Source organism: Anopheles cruzii, chromosome X, assembly GCF_943734635.1.
Source record: "Anopheles cruzii chromosome X, idAnoCruzAS_RS32_06, whole genome shotgun sequence".
Classification (NCBI taxonomy): Eukaryota; Metazoa; Arthropoda; class Insecta; order Diptera; family Culicidae; genus Anopheles; species Anopheles cruzii.
In genome coordinates, this window is record NC_069143.1 from 5,107,744 (window position 1) to 5,130,515 (window position 22,772).

The 22,772-nt window shown below is 41.1% G+C and overlaps 2 protein-coding genes and 1 long non-coding RNA gene across 7 annotated transcripts; 1 reads left to right on the plus strand and 2 right to left on the minus strand.

Annotated features, from left to right (window-relative positions):
- Positions 1–777: 777 nt before the first annotated feature.
- On the minus strand, positions 778–10,897 carry LOC128271997 (cytoplasmic FMR1-interacting protein). The gene is made up of 8 exons (XM_053009706.1): positions 10,844–10,897; positions 7,740–7,966; positions 7,441–7,620; positions 4,341–5,849; positions 2,870–4,249; positions 2,534–2,772; positions 2,313–2,460; positions 778–1,090 (listed from the first exon to the last, which is right to left on the minus strand). Exons 2-8 carry the CDS (start codon positions 7,947–7,949, stop codon positions 893–895), a joined length of 3,864 nt encoding a protein of 1,287 aa, XP_052865666.1. The 5' UTR covers positions 7,950–7,966; positions 10,844–10,897; the 3' UTR covers positions 778–892.
- A 1,293-nt stretch (positions 10,898–12,190) lies between these two features.
- LOC128272030 (integrin beta-PS) lies at positions 12,191–22,092 on the plus strand. Of its 5 annotated transcripts, none has more exons than XM_053009753.1 (8): positions 12,212–12,571; positions 12,655–12,903; positions 14,854–15,441; positions 15,530–15,758; positions 16,759–16,843; positions 18,403–18,837; positions 19,822–21,054; positions 21,131–22,092. In XM_053009753.1, exons 3-8 carry the CDS (start codon positions 14,955–14,957, stop codon positions 21,194–21,196), a joined length of 2,535 nt encoding a protein of 844 aa, XP_052865713.1. In that variant the 5' UTR covers positions 12,212–12,571; positions 12,655–12,903; positions 14,854–14,954; the 3' UTR covers positions 21,197–22,092. The 5 variants fall into 5 exon arrangements, with proteins under 5 accessions (XP_052865739.1, XP_052865713.1, XP_052865730.1 ...); XM_053009770.1 differs by having other exon boundaries at positions 12,212–12,486; positions 12,679–12,723; XM_053009762.1 differs by lacking the exon at positions 12,655–12,903 and having other exon boundaries at positions 12,240–12,271; positions 12,397–12,623.
- Positions 14,843–18,657, minus strand: LOC128272180 (uncharacterized). Its single transcript, XR_008269244.1, has 4 exons — positions 18,369–18,657; positions 15,999–16,362; positions 15,523–15,751; positions 14,843–15,384 (listed from the first exon to the last, which is right to left on the minus strand). It is a non-coding gene; the product is annotated as an uncharacterized LOC128272180 (long non-coding RNA).
- Positions 22,093–22,772: the final 680 nt, after the last annotated feature.

Here is a 22,772-nt window from a genome sequence, read left to right on the forward strand (position 1 = left end):
AACAAAGCCATGCTGCTGGTCAGAGATATACGATTTAGAGCAGTACTGCAGGTGCCTCGACATAACTATTTGGAACAGTTTGCTGCATGCACATAGAATGGAAATGCCTCTATAATTTCGACACACTCCCTTCTGGCCTTCTTATGAATAGGGATCATCCACGATTCCTTCCAAATCGAGGGAAATAACCGAGGTGACAAAGAATGAGAATAGAGTAACTGTAAGGAACACCCACACTCTTTGAGAATGGCAGAGGGAATGTTATCCGAGCCAGGATTAAATGAGACTTTTCATTCGTTAATGGCATTTACTACAGCAAACTCCGAAAAAGTCGGCAAAGGAGCGCCAAGAGTATGAATGAACCTTTCATATAAAAGTTCAACCATCGAAAAATATTCAGCCATTTTAGTCATTCAGCATATTTGTTTTGCCATTCAGCATATTTTTTGTTATAACCAAATGGGAAAACAGATCTTATATGAACCATGTTCAACTAAAAATTTAAATACGGCCCGGTCCGTTCTTCGAAGATTAAAATAAAGTAAAAATTAACAGTTTGCTTTGATTTAAAAAGATAAACTTTTGTTGTAACAAATTTTGCCAGGCCTATTTCAAGAAATAGGAATGAAAAGAAAAGAAGAATAGAAATTCAAAGAAATAATCTATTTCATCGTAGAATATTACGTCCTTGCCCTTTAAAAATGTTTCAATAGAAAAACATTATTTTCAAGATAATAATTTTATTAATGTTATGTTTGGATCACTACTGTATTCCAATTTATGTAAAAACACGTCTTTTATTAGATTAATAAAGGAATGTACCTTCAGTAAACGTCTCTTACACAATCCTAAAACTGTGGTGATCATGTAGAGCCTGAAAAAAAATCCGAAGCTACTGTGTACGTAGCTTATTCGGGTCATGATAATGCGAAGGAGCCACACTCGGATGGGGCGGTGGAGGAAAGCATCGAACGTGTTCAACATTAGAACCCTCTATATCATTGCTTTTGAGATATTTGTTGAGGATCGCATAGATCTGTGAGTTCAGCACTTGGAACCGTCGGATTCGGTCAACCATCCGCTTGAGATTCTGAAAATATTATAATAAAAAAAGAAGGCATTATATCGCATCTACATAGTATATGGGATTTGCTTACAATATTCCGGCATTAGTACATACGATAATATAAACCAGTCAGGACACAGTCCGTAGTTTGAGCGCAGTATTCAACCAATCATAATGGTCAGACCTTCAAACTTTCTGTTTGAATCAATAGGGTCGCAGCTTATTATTATTGAAAAAAGTACCCCTTTTTGTACAAGATTTGCAAATACGTGTAGGAAAAACAAAATAAATACACGTACATGGTGTGTAGTAGCACGTGTAGCTTTTCCATGAGGGCGCGGTAAATCTTTCATCTCGATTCTTTGCTAAACTGTCTTGGTTTGCACCAGAGACAATGTTAATCTCTGTTGCTCTCTGTAACGGTTCGGTTCGGTAACGGGCGGGATGTTGGCCACGCGCCAACAAATAAACAAATATAAGCTTTGAAAAAATACCGTTTTGTTATTACGATTGAGAGGTAAATAATTTTATTGCGTCCATTTCCATCCACACCTTTTCATGGGCAATCAATAGATGTAACAGGTTGTTCAACCATCAAACAGTTATAAGCCATTTGCGTAAATAATGATTCACAAAATAGCTCGATGCTTGGGTACCACACCAATTAACACAAAAAACGTGATGGGTCAAATTTCCATTTGCCAAGTTTTTTTGCTTTTTAAGGGATCATCATGCTTTTTAGGGGCTCGGAAAAGCGTTCTATTTTTCATTTGGTTATAAAACAAAAACGTTTTAATATTTTTCAATGTTTGAACATTTATTTGAAAGATCGATTCACCAAATCTATGTAAAATCTAAAATACAATTTTATACAACAAAATCCGCACCAAACAGGCACTCGGTTTGGATTCTCTTGCACGACGTGTGGGTTTTCTGAACCCCAAAAACGACAATCATGCTTATTAACCAAGCCACCGAGGTGGAAATGAGCTTCAATGAAATGTGCTTTTCAAATAAAAGATACGAGTTGAAAACTTAACACTTTGGAAATAAGTTTTTCATATTTCCCAATTTTATGCAAACAAAATTGTATTTTATACATATATGTAATGAATGAACCTTTCGAATGAATGTTCAACCATCGTTCATAAACCATAATCAAAAAAATATCTTTAATGGACCACCCTGTAGATTCCATTTATATTGCAGAGATACATTGCTTAGCAGAAAGGAATTAAATACTTACGATGCCCTTCACTGTATCATCTTTACCATCCACCCGCTGCACACGCAGTATATGATAACAGAAATCGAGTGCTTCGAACTTCCGTTGTTGGTTCAACAATACAATTATTGTACATCCAGCCCAGTGCAATCCCTCGCCAAACAATTCTCTGCAAATAAAAGAACGAAGCGTATGTAGATCTAATGTTTTGAGCCAACCAATCTTAAATGATTACGACTTACTCAACCGTGTACTCGGTGCCGGCCACTGGAATGCAATAGACAAATTGTAATGCAGACCAGAGACGGTGAAATTCGGTGCACTCGTCGATGTGCATTACACCGTTTATCGGAAGTGGTCCGGCCCAAATTGGATCATCCAAAAACGTCTTGACGCGCCCTAGAATAACTTCGAATATGCTTAATCCGCAGCATAGTCGTTCACGTGTCAAAAGGTCTCCTTCGCGAGCTATCATCGCTTGCTAAATATGGTTCAAACAAAAAACAAATTCGTTTGAAAAATATGTACCGTTAATCCTGTGATTGCAGTATTTTTTTTACTAATATTACCATATTTACCTTAGCGGTTCCAAGCTTCTCCACATTCGGTACAATTTGCAGCGAGGCATACTTTGCCTCCAAGCGCTTCTGCTTGTTCTCCGGCTTCTCACCATCCTTACAGAATGGCCGGGGCAAAATATTTTGGAAAGGGGCGGCGTGCAGTAGATCGCACACTTCTTCTTGCGAAAGGGCTTGTTCGATTAATAAACAAAATAATAGTGAATTGCCCATTTCACGGAACGATTGAAATAGTTCAGTCTTCGCGTCGGGATATTGAACGATGTCGACCAAGTGTGCCTGATAATAGCTCAATACACCCGGTGATCCGTAATCGCACAATGGCAGCTTGCACATCTTTGGCATCGCCGACATAAGAGTCTTAGTAAACTGCAGCAGATTTCCTTGAACTAACGGCTTCACGATGTCTTTTAAAATAATCTCCATAACGACAGCGATCCCTTGGTATCCGAGTAAACGACAGATAGCGTGGAAATGCGGCGCTCCGACGAACCCAGAATATTGACCATATTGTGCCGTGTATGCTGCATTCAACGGTTTTGAACCCCAAAGGTAGTAGTGCGCCATAATTGGTGCTTTTTCGCGAGTGATCGGCCCCGAGAAAGATATCTGAAGTTTGTTGCGCACGAAACGGTTAGTAGCGGCGTTATAACAGTAGTTGGCAAGGAAGTCGTAATTCAATTCGACGAACACATGCAACGTGATGCGCCCGTACGGTGCCAGCACATTATGGTTTGCCTCTTTCATCATTGCATCAAAGTCATCCAGTGCCAACCAGCGTGATAGTAACTTATGACAGAGTTTGTTCACTGCGAGTAGGGCTTCCAGCTCGACTACACCTGTGATATCGCTCGCCTCGAATCGGCAAATGGCCAACTCAAGGCTCTTCTGCATATCAGCGTTTATGCGTTGCGTGATCAATTTGTTGAGGTCGATCGAACGACCGAGTAACTGGACATGTCGTTGCTTCAATAATGTCTCATATCGGTTATTGCGCGGATACGATTGAAAATTGATTCCAAGAACTTCACATTCGACGCGAAACCGTTTATCCATGTATATGCTACCAGCGAGTTGCTTATAATGGGCAAATACCTGTTCGCTTAATTTGTACACGAATTGATCAAAGCAGAGGTTCACCTCCGCCTCAACCTCGTCATACAGAAACTGTTTACGGAAAATGGTCAGGGCATATAGTGCCGAATCGTTATACAGATCCAGCGGGTACAGTACATACTCCATCATAGATGGCTCCTTAGTACGCAGGATGTGATCAGTTAGAATCCACGGCATTGACATCTCAATCGGAAATTGGATTCGTTTCTCCATTGTTATCAAATCACTACACTCTTCGTTGTGCTGATGTCGAACATTGCATTTCTGCGCACCTCAAACGAAAAAAAATGAGAAAAACGTCGAACATCACTTCTTTGTCGCTCAATCTATCTAAACAACATGAGTAGATACTTACGTTAACCTTCCGACCCATCGTCATTTCCAAGTAGAATTCACGGTACCATAATTGCGAGAGATCACAGCACTTTTGTAACGTCTCGCTGAAACTAAGCAGATAGCTCCAATAAAAAGATGCTTTGTGAAAAACATCAATCTGCAATAAACAGGAACCGTCGATGTCCTTGCGTAGCGTGCGTTTACCGCCCGACTTATCTGCGATCAACGACTCCAGCATCGTGCGTACCATATACAATTGAGTTGAAGACGGCCCTACGTTCAAACGTGGCACATTTATCAGAAAACCACTATCAGGGTCCTTCTTGCCCTTAAGAGCTGGATCTTGCGAAGGTTCGGTACCCTTTTGCCAATCAGCACATGTTTCCCTCACTGACATCACGATCGATCGGATCAGGTCTTTCTTGTTTTTAACCGCTTTTCGCAGCGGTTCGCGTAATATCAGTTGCACAAAGTCTTGCAGTTCCGCATAAATGTTACGACGAATTGCCTCACAAAGAACCGTTTCAATGCGCGCCATCAGAACCTGCAAGCCCTTGATCATCGCAATCACTTCTATCAGCGCAAACTTTTCATCCTCAGTGTAGTTATACCGCGTCGCTCGCTCATACTCCTCTGCCTCAGATGGGCATTCCTTGTTAAGATGGTGATCAGTCGGATGCAATAATTTCCACGAGTAAAGTTCTGTAACTACGGATGTCCATTCCGATAATAGCTGCAGCCCTCTTAGAGCTAGATCAGCAGTCGCGCGGTTCTCTGCATCAGTTGCGTTATCCTTATAAGTGGTCGTTACTTCATTGCTGTATCTCGACAACTCCGAAATGTACTTTACATGATCCTCACGAATCGTAGGAAGATGCACCATGAGATCCGCCTGCGGACTTATTGCCGTTGAACTTGACAGGGGCCACTTGCTCGGATCAAAGTGCTTGCTGCGTTTGATGTAATTGAACGGCGCAATTTGCATGTCGCCAAACAAAGGAACCACTTCAAGATTTTTAAAGATTCGATCAATTCGATCAAGCCGCAACTTTTTCTTTTGGTCCAACTTGTTGATATTGCAGATTTCAGAGTCCATTAGAAACAGGCCGAAGCCAACTACCTTTACCAGCATATGTTTTTCCTCTGGAGTCATGTACATCTTCGATTCATACATGTGCACGCAAATGTTTACTACGTCAGAAAGTAACTCCTCGTAGCCAGTAATCTTTTCAAGAGTATCCTTTGCCGTATCACGTATCTTGTTTTGTGTCGCAAGAAACATTGATAAGTTTTGAGACTCCTGCAGGCTGTGCGAATCCGTCATTACTTTAAGAAACTGGGCTGCCCGACGATACGTGCTGTAGTCATTCTTGACGCTTGATTTCATATTTTTCAACTCGTCCAACACCGCAAACATGTTGATAAATTTGCCTAGTGTAAGCAAATACGCCTCCGATACGAAATCTTTACGTTTCTCTGTGTGACACAAACGTTTAACCTCACCGGAGAACGCCTCGATTGCCTTACGCTGCAAACGCGATTGTAAACGAAAAAAAAACATTATTAGCGTAATAAATTGTAATACAAATTTGAATCAAACAAACGTTTAAAAACTCTAGATTATTGTTGATCTAATCTACATTGACTGTATACAAGAAAGAAACCGAGATTTTTTCAAAGATAACACTCGTTTATTGCATTAAAATGAAAAACTGTACATTATTGAAAATATTTGCTATCGCAAATTATGCATGACTGCCATCTTTCTGGAAATTTGTTGTTCATGCTGCTCAGGCGTGGGGTGGCGTACCAGCTGGCGTACACGGTACTCCAGATCTCACCTACGACAAGTACTTCGATGTCGTTACTGAGCACCTGTATTGGGTGTTGGCCACTGGAGAAAAGGCTCCTAGTGCGGTCAGCTACCGCAGTTACTGTTGGTGGGCAACCGGTACAACTCCAAGACGAGCGTCACGTCGACAGCATACTTGCCTACCGCTAAAGACCAGCAGGTCCTGGGCCAGTCGGCGACGGACCATGTTTAGCTGCATTATCCTGAACATGGCTGTGCACTGCCACTTCACCGTGCCCGCACGCACCATGCCCTTCGGTGCCTCGGCGTCTCAGTCAGTCCGCCAGTTCTCATTACAGTCTGACGGGTCGGAACCGGTGGTCGAAGCCTCGATGTGGCACCACTCAAGGCACTGGCAGCATCTTTGCTGGCTAGCCGGTATCGGGTGAGCCTCGTAAGCCGGGCAGGGTATACTGGCGATTAACAGTATCAGCATGAGCCCTCTGCAGTCCATCCGGCATTTGCCGGATGATGACGGTATTTGCTGGCAATACCGCACCCGCGACCATGCTCATGGCTTGCCGACCTCATCCTGGTCAGCGCACATATCGATCCCCTTTATAAAGAGATCAATCATAGACTGAGGACCTCAGGCGTTGCCCACTCCCACGTTGTTACCGAAAGTCATCCATTAAAATATAATGACTTTCGGTAACACTTTCAAAGGCTCACAGCGTACGTGGTCATCCCATCCAAGGAAGAAGCTGAGGCTGTTCCAGCGTGGACGTGCAGACGACCAACGGCATAAGAAGACCATCGTGCTTGCGAACAAAGCTCCTCCCAACCCTGCGTCAAACCACGCGGTTCACATACCGCGGAAAGGACATCAAGAGCTATTGGGGTGACTAATTTATTATTCAATCTTTGTCGCCCGAAATTTTGATTATGAATAAACACCGATTTTTTGTAAATACAACAACTCCCAAGCAAGATTATTCCTAGTAAACAACAAACACAACCCGGAAGAACCAGTTATGCATTTTATTCTAAAAGTATCACAACTAAACGCAACTTTGCATGGTTGTTATAGTAAGAATAGTGTTATGGAATTTATCAAAATTTGTGTACACGTGAAATGAAAACCAACTTTACTTTGTAAGAAAAAAAAGTTTGTTTTGGCAATATGAGCCAAGCTTTGTGTTTGACTCATACGTTTCTTTTTGCTTAAAAGTAAGCTATTATTTGAATGTTATTTGAAGACAGTTCAATTTCTCAAATTGAATAGATTGAAGACCGAGAGATTTAACATTACAAAAAAGATACTTACTTGAAAGTACATAAAATTCAACAGTTTTTTCACCTCTGGGCTGAGAACTTCAACCGTCTTTTCGTAGATTTCCACCCGGTTCGGCTGCTCGTTTGACTTCGGTTGCGGTATCGCCCGCGAACAGCAGCGCCAAGTATACAGCATAACAGCATGTTTTTGGCCTTCGTCAAGAAGTTGATTCTACGAAATAGAGAGTTATTTACAATGCAATTTAAAAAAAGAATATTGTGGTATCCTTTCGCTCTCATAATTTAACACTTTGTACCTAAGCAAAGCAAATAACTTGCATTCAAACATACCAGATTCGCGTGAGTAGTAGCCTCCTCGATGTATTTTGCAATACCCGTTACAAACCCGTTTCGATCCTCGAAATTCGTATCAAAGTTAGCCTGGTAAACCACAGAGCAGGGCTGCGCTTCAATACAGGGTTGTTCGTCGGGTAATGGTAACTCATCCAACACCTCGACGTTGGATAACGCATCCGCCAGGGTGATCTTTTCCTGTGACATCTTTTTAATGCAGATTACTTAAAACGAAACAAAGAGTTATGCGTACGAGTAAATAACAATTTTTCACGTTCCTCATCGAAAGGCTTTGACCCTCATGCATTACTTTTCTCTCACTTACTACTTTAATGAAACACAATTTCAGTCACCAACTCCAACCGGAATTTAGGCGAAAAAAGTACGTCGCTGAACTGCTACAGCTCACTCAAAAAAGCGCTTCGTCGTTTCACTTGATCAAAGTAAGCTCCTGGGTATACAAAAGTCGAGTCAATGTGTCTAGAGTGATGTGAACACGGAACGGCTCTGCCGGTGTTCCCCTAAAACAACTTTGTCCGTATTCTGACCACTTTAACGAATCAAGTCATCACGCACACACACACACATAAAAGGTACAAATATCACGGTAGTGTGCGTGTGTAGGCTCGTTCTCGCCAATGAGATGCTCTATGCTGTCGTTTTGTTTACAAAAATAAAGTATGATTCCATCATGGCCATCGTTAGCGTATCCTTTAAACTTGTAAAATTTCACGATTTTTACCATTTTTCTGCCAGCATAACAATGTCTGCTGTCTGCCAGCATTTTAATGAGCACAACTGAGAATTTACAGAAAGTACTATTGAACGATGTTATTGTAACAACGCCGGTCAACACTACAAGATTTGGTCCACTTTGTGACCATGCACACAGGCAGCAGCACCCTGCTGAACATGTGCTTCGTGAAGATTCTGCAATGTGTTTTTCCAATGTAGCGATAGTGTGATATACCCTCTATTATGAAACTCTAATCGAGAACTCAAACGTTAGAGACAGTGAGAGACACGGTGAGAAAGAAAGCAGAATACAGCAAGAAAGAAAGAGAAAGCTATAGCCAAATGAAATGAACTCAAATGAACGATCGAGTGAACGTTCGAGTTTCATAATACGGGGGATAGTCAGTTTAATTTTGCTTCATAGAGTAATTGCAATTGCCCTTGCTTGCATGCTTACGTTTCACCAACATCACTGCAAGATGTGTTGTATACGCGCTGTTATTTAGTGGAGCCAATGTAGCGTTAGGTCGAAAAAGACGGTTATATGGGTATTTCTATCCCGTACACACGCCCCTATTCTATTACGGATTTTTCATTGCTCAGATGTAACATAATCATTATTTTCATATTTCGTTAAATCCAAAACAAATGTGTTTTTCTTTTTATATCCTTCTCTGGCTGTATATTTATTTAAAAAAAAATTAATCTCCTTAACGGGGACCAAAATATAGACGGCTATGTAGCAGTGTTGGTGGTATTGGAAACCTGCAAACATGGGCGAATGAAACAGTTCTGAGACAAATCCACAGACCTTAGTGTGGAACGCATCGCGAATGTAGAAAACATTTAGTAAGTGTTGTGTTCAATAAAAATGATAGAAAAGAAGCAGAACCAAGCATTCATGTTTGGTTGTAATGTGCTTATGCGAGACCATAGTTTCGCATATTAAACATGAAAGATGTCACGAGTTGTTGTTTGTTTGTCGTATAATTTTGGTTTTGAGAATGCACTGCGGTCGCTTTTAGATTATAAGTATGACAATGGCGGAACAAAAAAACGACCTCTGTCTGGCGGGCCACACGATGCATAACATATAACATAACATAACAAAATTTGACACTTAATCGGTAAGCATGTGTCAAAAGCATTGTGGCTCAGCGGACCCTTTAAAACATAACACATAACACGTAACAACGAGCGTTTGTTTATAAACGTAAGGATAATGTAAGTTCTTATTTGTGAAGTATTTTTAATTTTAACTATAAATTTTTATTATATTGACACATGCTTACCGATTAGGTGTCAAATTTTGTTATGTTATGTTATATGTTATGCATCGTGTGGCCCGCCAGTGTGCGTGATGAAGATCATATTGCGACATAGCTGTTGATTAATCAACTAATTTAAATCAACGTTAAAGATTAATGTCAAATCGTTTTTTTCGCTTCGTGTGGCCCTCCAGTAAGATTAAAAAAAATAAAAACAACAAGTATTGCACTTATCTAAAACTAGCAGACATAAAATGCAGTGCTTTAAAAACCAGGCTGAGACAAAAAAAAATGTGAATGCACAATAGCAATATTTTTTGCGAATTTCGAAACAACCGATTTTAGTGTAATTTTAATACTCAGTACAATTGATATATTAAAGCATGGGATTGATTTTAACGAACTTGGTTCGCATCGACTAGGTATCACCCAGAATTTCTATGGCTAAGATGTGGCAGTGCAGGCAGACAAATCGGTCGGTAAAGGACTGATGTGAAGAGAGTGGAAGTTCAACTAATCTGGCAAAAGCCGAACATTCATGCTGCCCGGCTTAATTGAAACACAATTAGCAAGAAATACGGCAGAACAACAAATCCACTTGGGGTACACTGCTATTCAACTTGGGGTGCTGCTTGCTGCACTGCTGCTTGGGGTGCTGCTATTCAACTTTCATTCAGTTTTCGTTCGTTCAATGGGCTATCATTTCGTTTTTCTATAGAATAGGAGCGGTTCATACACGCATACAGTTCAGGGCGTATGCAAGCGTAGTATATAGAGGATGGCAGATATCCAAGCACATTTTTTAAGGTAATTCCGATGCAGGAACATCGCCAAATGAAGCCACATCCAAAAACATGTTTTGATCACTAGTTTCTGCTACATATTAGATTACTGGTAGCTTGAAAGTTGCTAGAATCTATAAACTACAGCTGCCCTATGTCGAGTAAAGCCAAACACTAAAAGATAACACTAAAAGATCCGAAGGTATCGCATCCATTGCTGTGATACATGCCTCAGACTGATCGTATATTAATATTTTAGGATACGTTTTAAGCTTAATTAATTTGTAGTTATAAGCTGTGTCCTGCCAATACGTACATGGTTGAGAAAAGATTGATCTTAAATCAGTTTATCCAACGTCGTACTACACAAAATACGCTCAATTATCACCATCTAACCGCACCTAAGCTTTTACACTGACTGAAACTTTTTGACATATCAACTAAAGAACGTTAGATGAACATCCGAAAAAACTTTTCTCGGTACTATCATACCTAGTTATAAACATTCTACAAATCTTACCAAGTGTAATGATTTTGAAATAAGGAAACTCAAAACTGTTCTCTATAAAATCAGTTCAACATCTGGCCGTGCAAGAAATTTGTTTGAGAGCGGTACAGTAATATTATCGTACGACGCGATTGCTCGTGCGTGAGAGTTTCGCACTTCTCGCTAAGAGGATTCATGGAAACATGCTCTTGTGATTCTATATTTGTTCCGGATGACTCATTTTGCACTCTCCGCGTATGCCGCACATAGTAGGGTGTTCAGTCGGTTTTGCGAGTCGATAAAAAAAAACACATGTCTTTTATCCCATTCTGGTCCCTTTTTACCAAAGCGTGCTTCAAACGCATTATTTGATGTCGATCGCGGTCTCCATCAATAATTTCATGAGGTTTTAAAAGCTCAAAGTACTCCACACCTTTCATATCCTACCATATGCACAGCATAACATTTGCGCAGTGAATTTTTCGTTTTAGTTGTGATGGACCTGGTGCACCAGCATTGGACCTTCGTTGCTGCAAAATGACAGTGCGTGAACTCATTGTAATATTAAGCTGGGGCCACACGAAGCGTAAAACCGAGCGTAAAATTAATTTGTAATGCCAGATCGTTTTCGCTTATGTCAAAAAGTTTATGCCTCCGCGGAGACGTAAAAACAAGCGTAAAACCGAGTGTAAACACTGATGTCAAACGCTTTGTTCACGAACAGAGGATAATGTATGTTCTTATTTGCTGGAACAGCAACAAAATCTAAAAAAACAGAAAAAAATATTCAGATATCTACTTACCCCTTCGATTTCTGGAGGGCCACATGAAGCGAAAAAAAAGATTTGACATTAATCTTTAACGTCAAATCGTTTATGAGTCTTCGAATTCATATACGATTTGACATAAGCGGGATCGATTTGACATTTTTACGCTCGGATTTACGCTTCGTCTGGCCCTCCAGTATTGCTTCGACTTCATCTAGCTCGACTCCTTTATTGTAGAGATGGATGGCACTATTGCCGAGCTCCACCGTACGCAGGGATCAAATGTCGCTTAGTGTAAAGTTGGACCTCTTGTTTCGATGTTCATCTTACCTTGTCACACATATTGAATTAAAGGGCGTGAAGGATTTCATTTGCCTCTTAGGCAGTCGGAGTCGGGTTGTAGTCGCATCGAACGATCAAAGTCTTTTGTTCATCGAACATCAAACGTAGAAGGTGTAGTTTTAGTGTAAATTTTCCATTAATTTCGAAAGTTAGTTGCTGTGTGTGGCTATGTATATTTAAGTTAAGCCCGGAGAAGGATGTCTGGATAAAACATCTGTTGTTATGTTCTAGCATTGTGGTAACCCGCTCAAAACTGACGCATAATCGGGTTAGCGACCCACGCAACAGCGACTGTCCAATTTCGGACATATATGCCGAACCGCGGATGGTTACTGCTGGCGTGTGTTTAAATTTCAGAAGTTTGTCAGTGAATTTGTGTTCAACAGAGTATATTTTTAAAGTGCTTACGAACTACAAGTGGGAGAACAAGCCCATTTGCAGAACGTACGTTCGTATTCATGCATGCAGCTGCATATGTGGTACTTTCACATCACAAACATGTAAAGTGATTTATATTTATCTTTTTACTAGCTAATTTTCACGGTACTACCCTAGGAAGTTTTAGCCAACCAATTACAAAAAAAACACGGAATAGAAACGGTGGGTGTGCCATCGTGTGGATGGGATGCGTTCTAACTATAAAAAATATAAGCATAAAAGTCTACGTTAATTTTACATTGACAGATAGAGTATCAGCTTCACACGTTGGTGACTAATTCGTGTGATCAAAATAATGGCCGTTCGTTAAGTTCGCTCAGTGACTCATACATATATGTATAGGTTTGTGTGAAAATTTTTTTACACCTACTATTGTGGCTTCTATGAATGGGATGAAAAGGGCCCTATACGAAAATGATATGGACCAAATGTGCTAATGTGAAAATATATGGGTACTCTTAGTTCTTGCAGTTGTACAGAGTTTTTGCAAACATCTTCGCACGCATGATTTTCGCGAATATTAATAATAATGATATTATGTAATTTTGTTTTTGTTATTTATGTAGACTAATGAAGGTAATTCAAAGTAAAAGGAAGAAGCTTTTTCTATGGTTGTTTTTCTTTCACTGTTTCGTTCGCTTTCATGCACAAAACATCAATAATTAGAATGCTCAATGTTATAAGATACAGTATAATGTAATGCAACAATATAATGTAGATATACAGGGTGAGATGAAAAACTGCAACAAAGTAAAACGACATATTTTTTTTCATTTTTGTTTAAATTTTATTGAATGAAAGCAAAAAATGTCGGAAATAACATAAAGTTTTAGATTTTTTTTTAGATTTGATCGAATTGGCCACCTTTGGTACGAATTACGGGCTTCAAACGGCCAATGAAACCGTCACATGCTGCCCGAAAATGGCTCTGCGGTATTTCGTCCCATTCTCGGCGAAGCCCTTGTTTGAGGTGATCGATGGTTTGGTATTTCTTAGTTCCAACCTTGCTTTCCAAAATACCCCAGGCACAATAGTCCAACGGATTGGCATCCGAAGATTTTGGTGGCCATTGTGCTGTGGAAATGAAGCCAGGAACCTCATTTTTTAACCATTCTTGAGTGGTGCGTGCTGAGTGCGATGGTGTTGGAATGTCCAAGATCTGCGGTCGAAATGTTTGTGTGTCCAAGGCTTCAATGCACACTCCAGAATATTTTCGCGATAATATTCGGCATTTGCTTTGACGCCACGGTCGATGAATACGAGCGGAGAGCGACCATTGGCTGTTATGGCGGCCCACACCCCCACCATGGCCGCCGCTTGAGTTCTGGTGGCCAACCGATGGTGTAAATTTTAAGCTGACCTCTCTAGCAAGTAAATACGATCATTTTGTTTGTTTACAAACTGCTGGATAACGAATGGTTTCTCATCGGAAAAAACCAAATTCGGCAGTTCACCACTTTCGGTCATGCGAAGCCTTTGGCTCTTTCGTGTCTAACTTTTTTTGTGCATCGGTAAGATCTTGCACTTTTTGGAACTTCAATCTTTAGTCCAACTTTAGAACTGGAACTTTAGTCCAAGCTCACTTTCAATATTGGTCGAAGGGCATATTGCTATATGTTCAGCTCACGAGCCATTTTTCGGCCACTGCGACACAGATTTCGATCAAGTCGCTTCTTCACTTTTCGAACCATTTCTGGTGATGTTGCTATTTTTTCCGTACACTTTCTTGACGTCGGGCTACGCTACCAGTATCACGGTAACGAGCGATAGTACGAGACACAAAAGATTTATTAACATTTAAATGCTGGAGGGCTCTAACGATAGCCACTTGTGGTTTTCCAGGAAGTATAATGAAATCACACTGTTACTGAGGGGCCACAAAGCGAAAATAAACGATTTGACATTACTCTGGAACGTTAGATCGTTTATAAGTACGCGGATTCATATACAATTTGACATAAGCGGGATCGATTTGACATTTTTACGCTCCGTTTTTCGCTTCGTGTGGCCCTCCAGTTACTCTTGAACGCTTGTAAACAATATAATGAGCTGTCACTGGAATAAATCTGGCAGCTGTCGGACGAGAAGTTTAGAAATGACAGCTGTCTGAAGTTGGTTGCAGTTTTTTAAACTCACTCTGTACATATATTTGTTTAGCATTTCGAAGGATATCTGTATTCATGTTGTATTCAAAAGAAAGGTACAATTTATAAATGCTTATCAATAAATCAATCTTCAATCAAGAAATTAGACAAAATAACGATTGTTCTAATTCTTATTATATTTTTGCAGTGCGCGTTTTCAGCACCCCGTTACTTTAGTTATTAAATTCAACATCAACGTCAAATTATCCATCGCCCCTCGATAAAACCTCCCATCATCAAACCATAGAAATGTTGCAACATCGACCTACTATACGCTATTCCGTACTACTGTTAGTGGCTCTGAAGTTCGAATTACTTTTCGTTGGTTATGCTGTTGGTGACTTGGCGGCCTACCAGCAAAACACCTGTCCGGGCAAGACAACCTGCAGTCAGTGCATCCAAACGACCAACTGTCGATGGTGCAAGCTTCCCAACTTCACGCAACCACGATGCCATGGCCAGATCGGGAACTACTGCCCGGAGGAGTTCACCGTCGATCCAAGCAACTCGTTCAAGCTGATCCAGGGACGACAATTAACCAAAGCTTCTAGTCGACTGGATGATGTCGGTTACAGTGACCGTGAACCATACTACTCTGAAAGTCATCACGTGTCGTCGTCGTCGTCTTCTTATTCCTACCATCAGTCGTCTCAAAGCTCGTCATACCAGGAAGATTTATCTGCCGGAAGTATCGTACAAATATCACCACAACGTGTTGGCCTAAAACTGCGGTTAAGTGAGTGGTCGCCTAGAAGGTTTTTCTTTTACTCTCTTCCTTTTTTCTGATCGGTAACAGTTACCCTTTTTTTAATCTTACCTTGCAGATGAAGTATATCGACTTAGCGTGAACTACGCCCAGGCGGAGGACTATCCGGTCGATCTTTACTATCTCATGGATCTGTCAAAGTCGATGGAAGATGACAAAGCTATCTTGTCAACGTTAGGTGCCGATCTTGCATCCGAGATGCGTAAAATCACCAGTAACTTCAAACTCGGTTTCGGCTCCTTTGTCGATAAGGTGCTTATGCCGTACGTTTCGACTGTGCCTAAGAAGTAAGTTTTTCAGTCATCCTTATTTGTATGATCAGACAAAAATCTCATCAGTTTCAAATCGATTTTCAATATTTCTGCACCGTGCTCTTTGATACTTGAAAAAATCTCAGAAAACAAAAAAATTTCTGATAGGGTCTGTTAGGCTGTTTGATCTGGGAATTTTAGGACATTTTTAATAAGCGAGTATGTGCAAGAAATTGATTCCTGGTAAAGAACTGTGCTCGGATAATGTTTTGTTACCTGCGTAGCACCATTCGCTGTTCCACCGCAGGTGCTCCGGCGACGGCTTCCGTCATCCGTCTCTGCTCTTCTCTCCACGCCTGCTGGAAACACTCTAGCAGTGGGAAAGACGCCCGGCAGACGCCGAGGGGATCTATAGGCACATTGTAGAAGACAATGCAGAACCTGCTTGCTACACCCTGCGCTAGTCGACGATGACCATCGTCTATGTGTCGTTGGTTGCTCTTCACGTGGAGGCCGTCCTCTGTCGCTCGACGCTAACGAAGTGGTTGGCCACCAACAGTCGCAGGACCACCGTTGCCCCGCGTTTCGTTTCGATTTCGTTCGTTCGTTAAGAGGTCCCTCCGTGTATGCCATTTTGAATCTATAGAAGGGATAAAAACCAAAACAAACAAGGAATTGAAGGCATAAATACGGCCGGTCCGTTCTTCTATGATTAACAAAAAACAAATGAAGATTACACTGAAAGAAGATTTTGCGGCATGTTTTGAAAGCTGGAAAATCGTTGGCACAAGTCAGGTAGCTTAAAACATGATTTGAAAGGCCACCTTAAAAAAAATTACATCTGTCTGTTATCTGCTAGACATCTGTCACACTACTTAAAATAGAGAGTATGTAGCCCGGCGGATCTGTAATGTAGCAGCCCTTATTAATGTTTTAAATGTTTATAGTAAATGATTTATTCCTATCGCTTACGGAAATATGGGATTCATTATGAAAGTTCGTTTTCTAAACTAGATATTCAATTTTTTTTTCTCAGCTTGCTGGAACCATGCTCCGGTTGTGTTGCTCCCTATGGATACCATAATCTAATGCAACTGAGCACTGATGCCAATCGTTTCACTGTAAGTTTCTAAGTCATTTAATGGTTCTAAGAACAAACGTAAAAGAACAATAGTCCAATAAAACAGGAGCAAATGTCAAGCTAAATGGTAGAATAATAAACAGGAATCTCAAACGCACATGATTTAAAAAAATTACCCTGCACACCTTTTTGAACATACGAGGCCTGATCAAAAATTTTTGCAACTTTTGAATTTACACATGTCAGTGACTCATGGTGAAAAGTTCGGCCATTTTGAGTAATCACTCGAGTAATTTTTGACAGCTGTTCTACTTGGACAAGATTTGGTTCATCGTCTGTTTTTGTGTACTCCAAAAGTAATTGACCACGAAGCTGTAATTTGAGTTTGCGAAAAAGAAAAAAAAACAGGATTTAGAGAATAAGGTAGCTTTGGCATCATTAGTGTGTTGTTTTGGTCAAAAATTCGCGCAGAAACCACGTTGTGTTACCAGTAGCGCGGCAGCCAATTTTGGGTTTCCCACAAATCCGGGCGTTTGTGACGGATTGCTTCGGGCATAACTTGCAGGAAATATTCGTTATTGACTGTCCTATCTTTTGACAACAACTCATGATACGACCTTGCAATCGAAGAAAACTTTAATAACGAAGATAAAAATCGACGATGAGCCAAACTGGCCGAACTTTTCACCATGAGTCACTGACATGTGTAGCAAACTAACGCCACAAAAACACCGAAAACCGGATATACGTAGCCCGCGGAAATTCAAAGGTTGCAAAAATTTTTGATCAGCCCTCGTAAATTACCTACATACAAAGACGTATATTATATGCACACATATGTAGCTTCGAGGTTGACGAAAATCACCAGCTCTTCAGATTTAATTTGTTTACACTTCTTACTCTGTTATTTTCCTACTGTTTTGTTCAGGTATCCGTAAAAGTCTAATCTTTCTAGTTACGTTATACATAAATTCAAGCATTGATCCTAAACACCTTGTTATTTATTTCTTTTTTAACTTCGGCAGTTTCAGTCAGCGTACTGACGCGTATACTGTCTAGTGCCCATACTTACTGCACTGTTAAGCTTTGCTTCCGAAAGAAGAACGTTATAACAACCACGTGGTTTTGGATTGCAATACGAGCTGATAATTTTGTATTTACGCGGGCTGCGTATATTCGATTTTTGTCGTCGACGTCACAATGTTCAATCGACATAGTAAACAAAAACATGAAAGATTAAAAAATTAACTATTAAACTAACTGAGAACTATTAAAAATCATGAAAAAAAAATTTCGCTTTTGGCTTCTGAAAACAATTCCAAATTCACTGAATCCATCGACGAATTCAGTAAACTAATATAAAAAAAAATTTCAGGCTGCCAAGAACTAACTATGGCAATCATAATAGTAAATAGTAAGCAAGATAGTCAGTGCAATGCTGTTCAAATTTACATGGTGGTTGTCTCGTGGCTAACAAGTCCACCCGTAAAAAAAACAAAACACGTTACAGAAATCAACAAAGATTCGAAAACGAAATTGTGTTAGGAAAGCATAAACATTTTTACCTTTATCTTTTCTCGTTTTTGGCACGGCTTACAGCAAGAGGTACGCGGGGCACATGTTTCAGGTAATCTAGACGCACCTGAAGGCGGGTTTGACGCAATCATGCAGGCTATAGTGTGTCGGGAGCAGATTGGTTGGCGCGAGAAAGCCCGTCGACTACTACTTTTTTCAACTGACGCCGGTTTTCACTATGCGGGCGATGGCAAGCTGGGAGGTGTTATTACCCCGAACGACGGCGAGTGCCACTTGGACAAGGACGGCCGCTACACGCACTCAACTGTGCAGGATTATCCGAGCATCTCGCAGATAAATGTGAAAGTGAAGCAGAACGCAATCAACGTTATTTTCGCCGTAACTGCAGAAGAGCTGTCGGTATATGAGAAATTGTCCCGCTTGGTAGAGGGTTCTTCGGCTGCCAAGCTGTCCAATGACTCGTCCAACATCGTATCGCTGGTACGCGAGCAATATAATGTACGTATACGTTACCTAAGAGTGTCATCTCCTGTTGCTTTTTTTCTGTTTACACATAAGTTACACTAATCATGTAACTTGGTGGCATACGTTCGGGCGTGATATCGTTCAAACTGTATCTGATAACGTCTCACAACACTGGTAGCAAAACGCAAAAACGGGACTTCGCTATCTCGAACATAACTGTTTGGCGATGGCTGGCATGCAATATGACGTTCCGCCAAACGACAGCGCCTGCACCGAGGGCAGCACATCAGAAACGCAAGGAGCACATCAGAGCACACCACTTGCGGGGAGACAGAATACAGGAATCTCCCAACCTCTTATTCATCCCATAACCTCTGCCACTATTAAAGACAGAGTTGTTGGGAAAGTAGACATTTTCCTAATGGTAGAATTCTCGGTCGAACTTTCGCTCTTCAAAAAAAACTTAAAGTATAATAATGTTGTTAAAGTCTTTTTACAAAACAATAGTGAATTGGCCAAAGGTGAATTTGTTATAAATCGTTAGGTTGTTATTATCCGAGAAGATCTCGAATAGAAACGTCCAAACGATTCCGAAGACAGGTAAAGGCTGATGCTACGATGCTATCCACTAGTTTTGATATGGGTATGCTGCGGCGTCGAGGGTGTTCCCATAGCTAAACGATGCGTAGAAATTTTCTGCTGACGGTGATTGGATAAAATTGTCTCTTGACGGCTTCAAATGAAATTGTTGGCACCGAAGAGCACTGGAAGATAGATTATTGGAGACGGCATTTGCAGAAGCCGTCTCCGGATGAAGGTGGCCGAGACAGCACTGATGATGTCGTCGGATATTTATTGTAGGCGCTACTCAGTTATTGAATCATGCCATATGTTTACTCTGGTGGACCGTCACTACATTGCGCAATCTTTTGGTAACGGACTGAATTGGGAAATGGACTTCGCTGCTGCACATGACTAGATTCCTATTTATCATTTTCTTTTCTTCCATCACTTCAGAAAATTTCTTCCTCCGTCGAGATGAAAGACAATCGGACGGATAACGTGATTGACGTGAAGTATTATTCTCGCTGTCGTAACGCTGGTGGACAGCTAGTGGCGACTAATCGCTGTGAAGGTCTTAAGGTGGGTGACATGGTGACGTTCGAGGCGCAGATTACACTGATGCAGTGTCCAAACGATCCTCGTGATTGGCACCAAGTGTTGCAGATCTACCCTGTTGGTATCAACGAAAGTCTAACAATCGATATAGAGATGCTATGCAGCTGCTCGTGTGAACATCCTTCCGATTCGGAATACCGAACGCAAGCAGACGAGTGTAGTAACGCCGGTACGTACAAGTGTGGTATCTGTGAGTGCGATGGCCAGAACCACGGGCAACGATGCGAGTGTTCGGCACTCGATAGTGCCCTAGAGCCGGGTATGGTAGATGCGTGCCGCATGTCCAACTCATCTGACGAGTGCAGCAATCGCGGACAATGCGTGTGCGGTGTGTGTGTTTGTGAGAGGCGCCCGAACCCGGACGAAGTGATCGAAGGCCGTTATTGTGAATGCGACAATTTCTCCTGCGATCGTCCAGGAGGCCTGTTGTGCTCGGGACCAGACCATGGACGATGCGTATGCGGACAGTGTGAGTGCCGAGACGGATGGACCGGGCCAGCCTGTGACTGTCGTGCAAGTAATGACACTTGTATGCCTCCCGATGGTGGTGAGCTTTGCTCTGGGCACGGAACTTGCGAATGCGGTATTTGCCGATGCATGGTGACAGACGAGGGCCGTTACACCGGACGCTACTGTGAAAAATGTCCAACCTGCTCTGGCCGATGCAACGAGTTCAAGCACTGTGTTCAGTGCCAGCAGTATAAGACGGGGCCACTCGCTGAACCAGAGGACTGTGCCACTAACTGCACGCTGTTTGTTCCTATCCCGGTCGAGAAGGTTATAATAGACGAGAAACGCAATGACAACAAATGTACGTTCTACGACGAGGACGACTGTCGGTTCGAGTTCGCATACAACGACAGTGACCAGGATAAGGTGACGGTTATGGCACAAGAAAATCGTGAGTGCCCGCCCAAGGTATTCATGCTTGGCATCGCGTTGGCGGTTATTGCAGCAGTTGTGCTAATTGGTATGGCAGTGCTGTTGCTTTGGAAAGTGCTCACTTCCATTCACGATCGTCGCGAATTTGCCCGGTTCGAAAAGGAACGCATGATGGCTAAATGGGACACGGTATGTAGAGCAGTAGACTAAAAAATCTACACACCATACGTAATAAACTTAACGAACAATTTTCCACATTTTCTAGGGCGAGAATCCTATTTACAAACAGGCAACAACAACATTCAAAAACCCAACTTATGCTGGCAAGTGAGGATATGACAAACGTAAGAGCTACTATGAAACGCATCAACGGAGTAGATTATACAATCAATCGACAACTAATAAACAATAACCAGCAGTGCCATCTCCCCGAGTGCCTTCCGTTTTTTCAAGCATGAAAAAACAATGTTTTATTTTGACATTATTGTTTGCGATGGAAAGCTAGATGTAGAGCAAATACGAAGTATTTTAATTAATTAATGAACAAAGAAAGTAAACTTTTTTTAAACAAGGTCTTATAGATGTCAGGAAAGTGCATATGATGTGTAGATGTGCTCACTGTGGGTTCTTCTATGTTTGGAATTGATTGTGTGTTGGTAATCAAAACTATTAAAGAAGGCAACAAATCGAATAGCAAAGATATTGACTCAATTCTCTTCCAGCGTTTGCTAGCTGTGCTCCTGTTAGTAAGCTTAGTTGTGTAGCGTATCATGGTGGCGTAGTAAACTTTTTGCGTATATTTTGTAGGCTGCATGCTCGTGTTAATTTGTTTTAACCAGTCAAAAAATAATATGCACCAAAAATTATGAGCGCAATTTGTCTTGCTAATTCCTCCTTGAACATACTAGCCCTAAATGGTTGAGCGGCTACATGGAGGCCTGATTTGTTTGTTGAACACTTAGAAATGAGATGTGCCAAAACAAGGAAGAGAACAAGGTATTAGTGGCAAAAGCACATGTATCATGAGAATTAAAACAAGTTTATCTTTTTGCTTATTTTAACTACGAAGACATGTGAGTCGAAAACTAACTTCATTAAGTCTAAGATGAGCAATGAATGATTCTCACAAATTTTCTAGCTTGTAATGCGTAATTTATTATCTTCAGAAATTTTTTGTGTTATTTTAACTAATCTGAATAAAAATATGCAATAAATACTTACGTGATTTGTAAATACTATTGCTCAAACGTAAAAGCAGCACACTAGCAAATTAAATTCGATGCATACGAGGTCTGATCAAAAATTTTTGCGACATTTGAATTTCCGCGGGATACGTATATCCGTTTTTTTTTGTTGCGTTAGGTTGCTACACATGTCATTGAGTTATGGTGAAAAGTTCGGCCATTTTAAGTAATCGGTCAATTTTTTACAGCTGTTCTGATTGGACAAGATTTGGCTCGTCTTCGATGCAGTCTTTATCTCCTAAATCGTAGCGTAGCGTCATCCTTTCATGCATCCCCTCAGTTTCCCGAACAAGAAAAAGTCGCAGGAGGCCAGATCTGGAGAATACGATAGCTTTGGCATCATTAGTGTGTTATTTTGGGCAAAAATTCGCGCAGAAACCACGAGGTGTGAGCAGGGGCGCGACAGCCAATTTCCCACAAAGCCGAGCGTTTGTGACGGATTGCTTCGGGCAAATTGCGCATAACTTGCAGGTAATATTCGTTATTTACCATTGTATCTTTTAGCAACAACCGATAAGCGCTGCTTTTGGTCTTGATAGCTTCACCATAAGCCACAGTCAACACTTCGATTACGTCTGAGCTCTTAATTTCATTTTCCACACAAAATTTGATAAAGATTCTTTGCCATTCATTTTTTTGGAATAGACATCAATCGAAGGTGAG

What these genes read in the sequence shown, in the direction of transcription:
- LOC128271997 (XM_053009706.1), bottom strand. Translation starts at nt 7,949, where the DNA reads ATGTCACAGGAAAAGATCACCCTGGCGGATGCGTTATCCAACGTCGAG. An exon ending in GGCACCGAGTACACGGTTGA is followed by an intron (nt 2,461 to 2,533) that starts GTAAGTCGTAAT and finishes TTTTATTTGCAG; the next exon opens with AGAATTGTTTGGCGAGGGAT. An exon ending in ATGATACAGTGAAGGGCATC is followed by an intron (nt 1,091 to 2,312) that starts GTAAGTATTTAA and finishes TAATATTTTCAG; the next exon opens with AATCTCAAGCGGATGGTTGA.
- LOC128272030 (XM_053009779.1), top strand. Translation starts at nt 14,955, where the DNA reads ATGTTGCAACATCGACCTACTATACGCTATTCCGTACTACTGTTAGTG. An exon ending in GTTTCGACTGTGCCTAAGAA is followed by an intron (nt 15,759 to 16,758) that starts GTAAGTTTTTCA and finishes TTTTTTTCTCAG; the next exon opens with CTTGCTGGAACCATGCTCCG. An exon ending in TGGTACGCGAGCAATATAAT is followed by an intron (nt 18,838 to 19,821) that starts GTACGTATACGT and finishes CCATCACTTCAG; the next exon opens with AAAATTTCTTCCTCCGTCGA.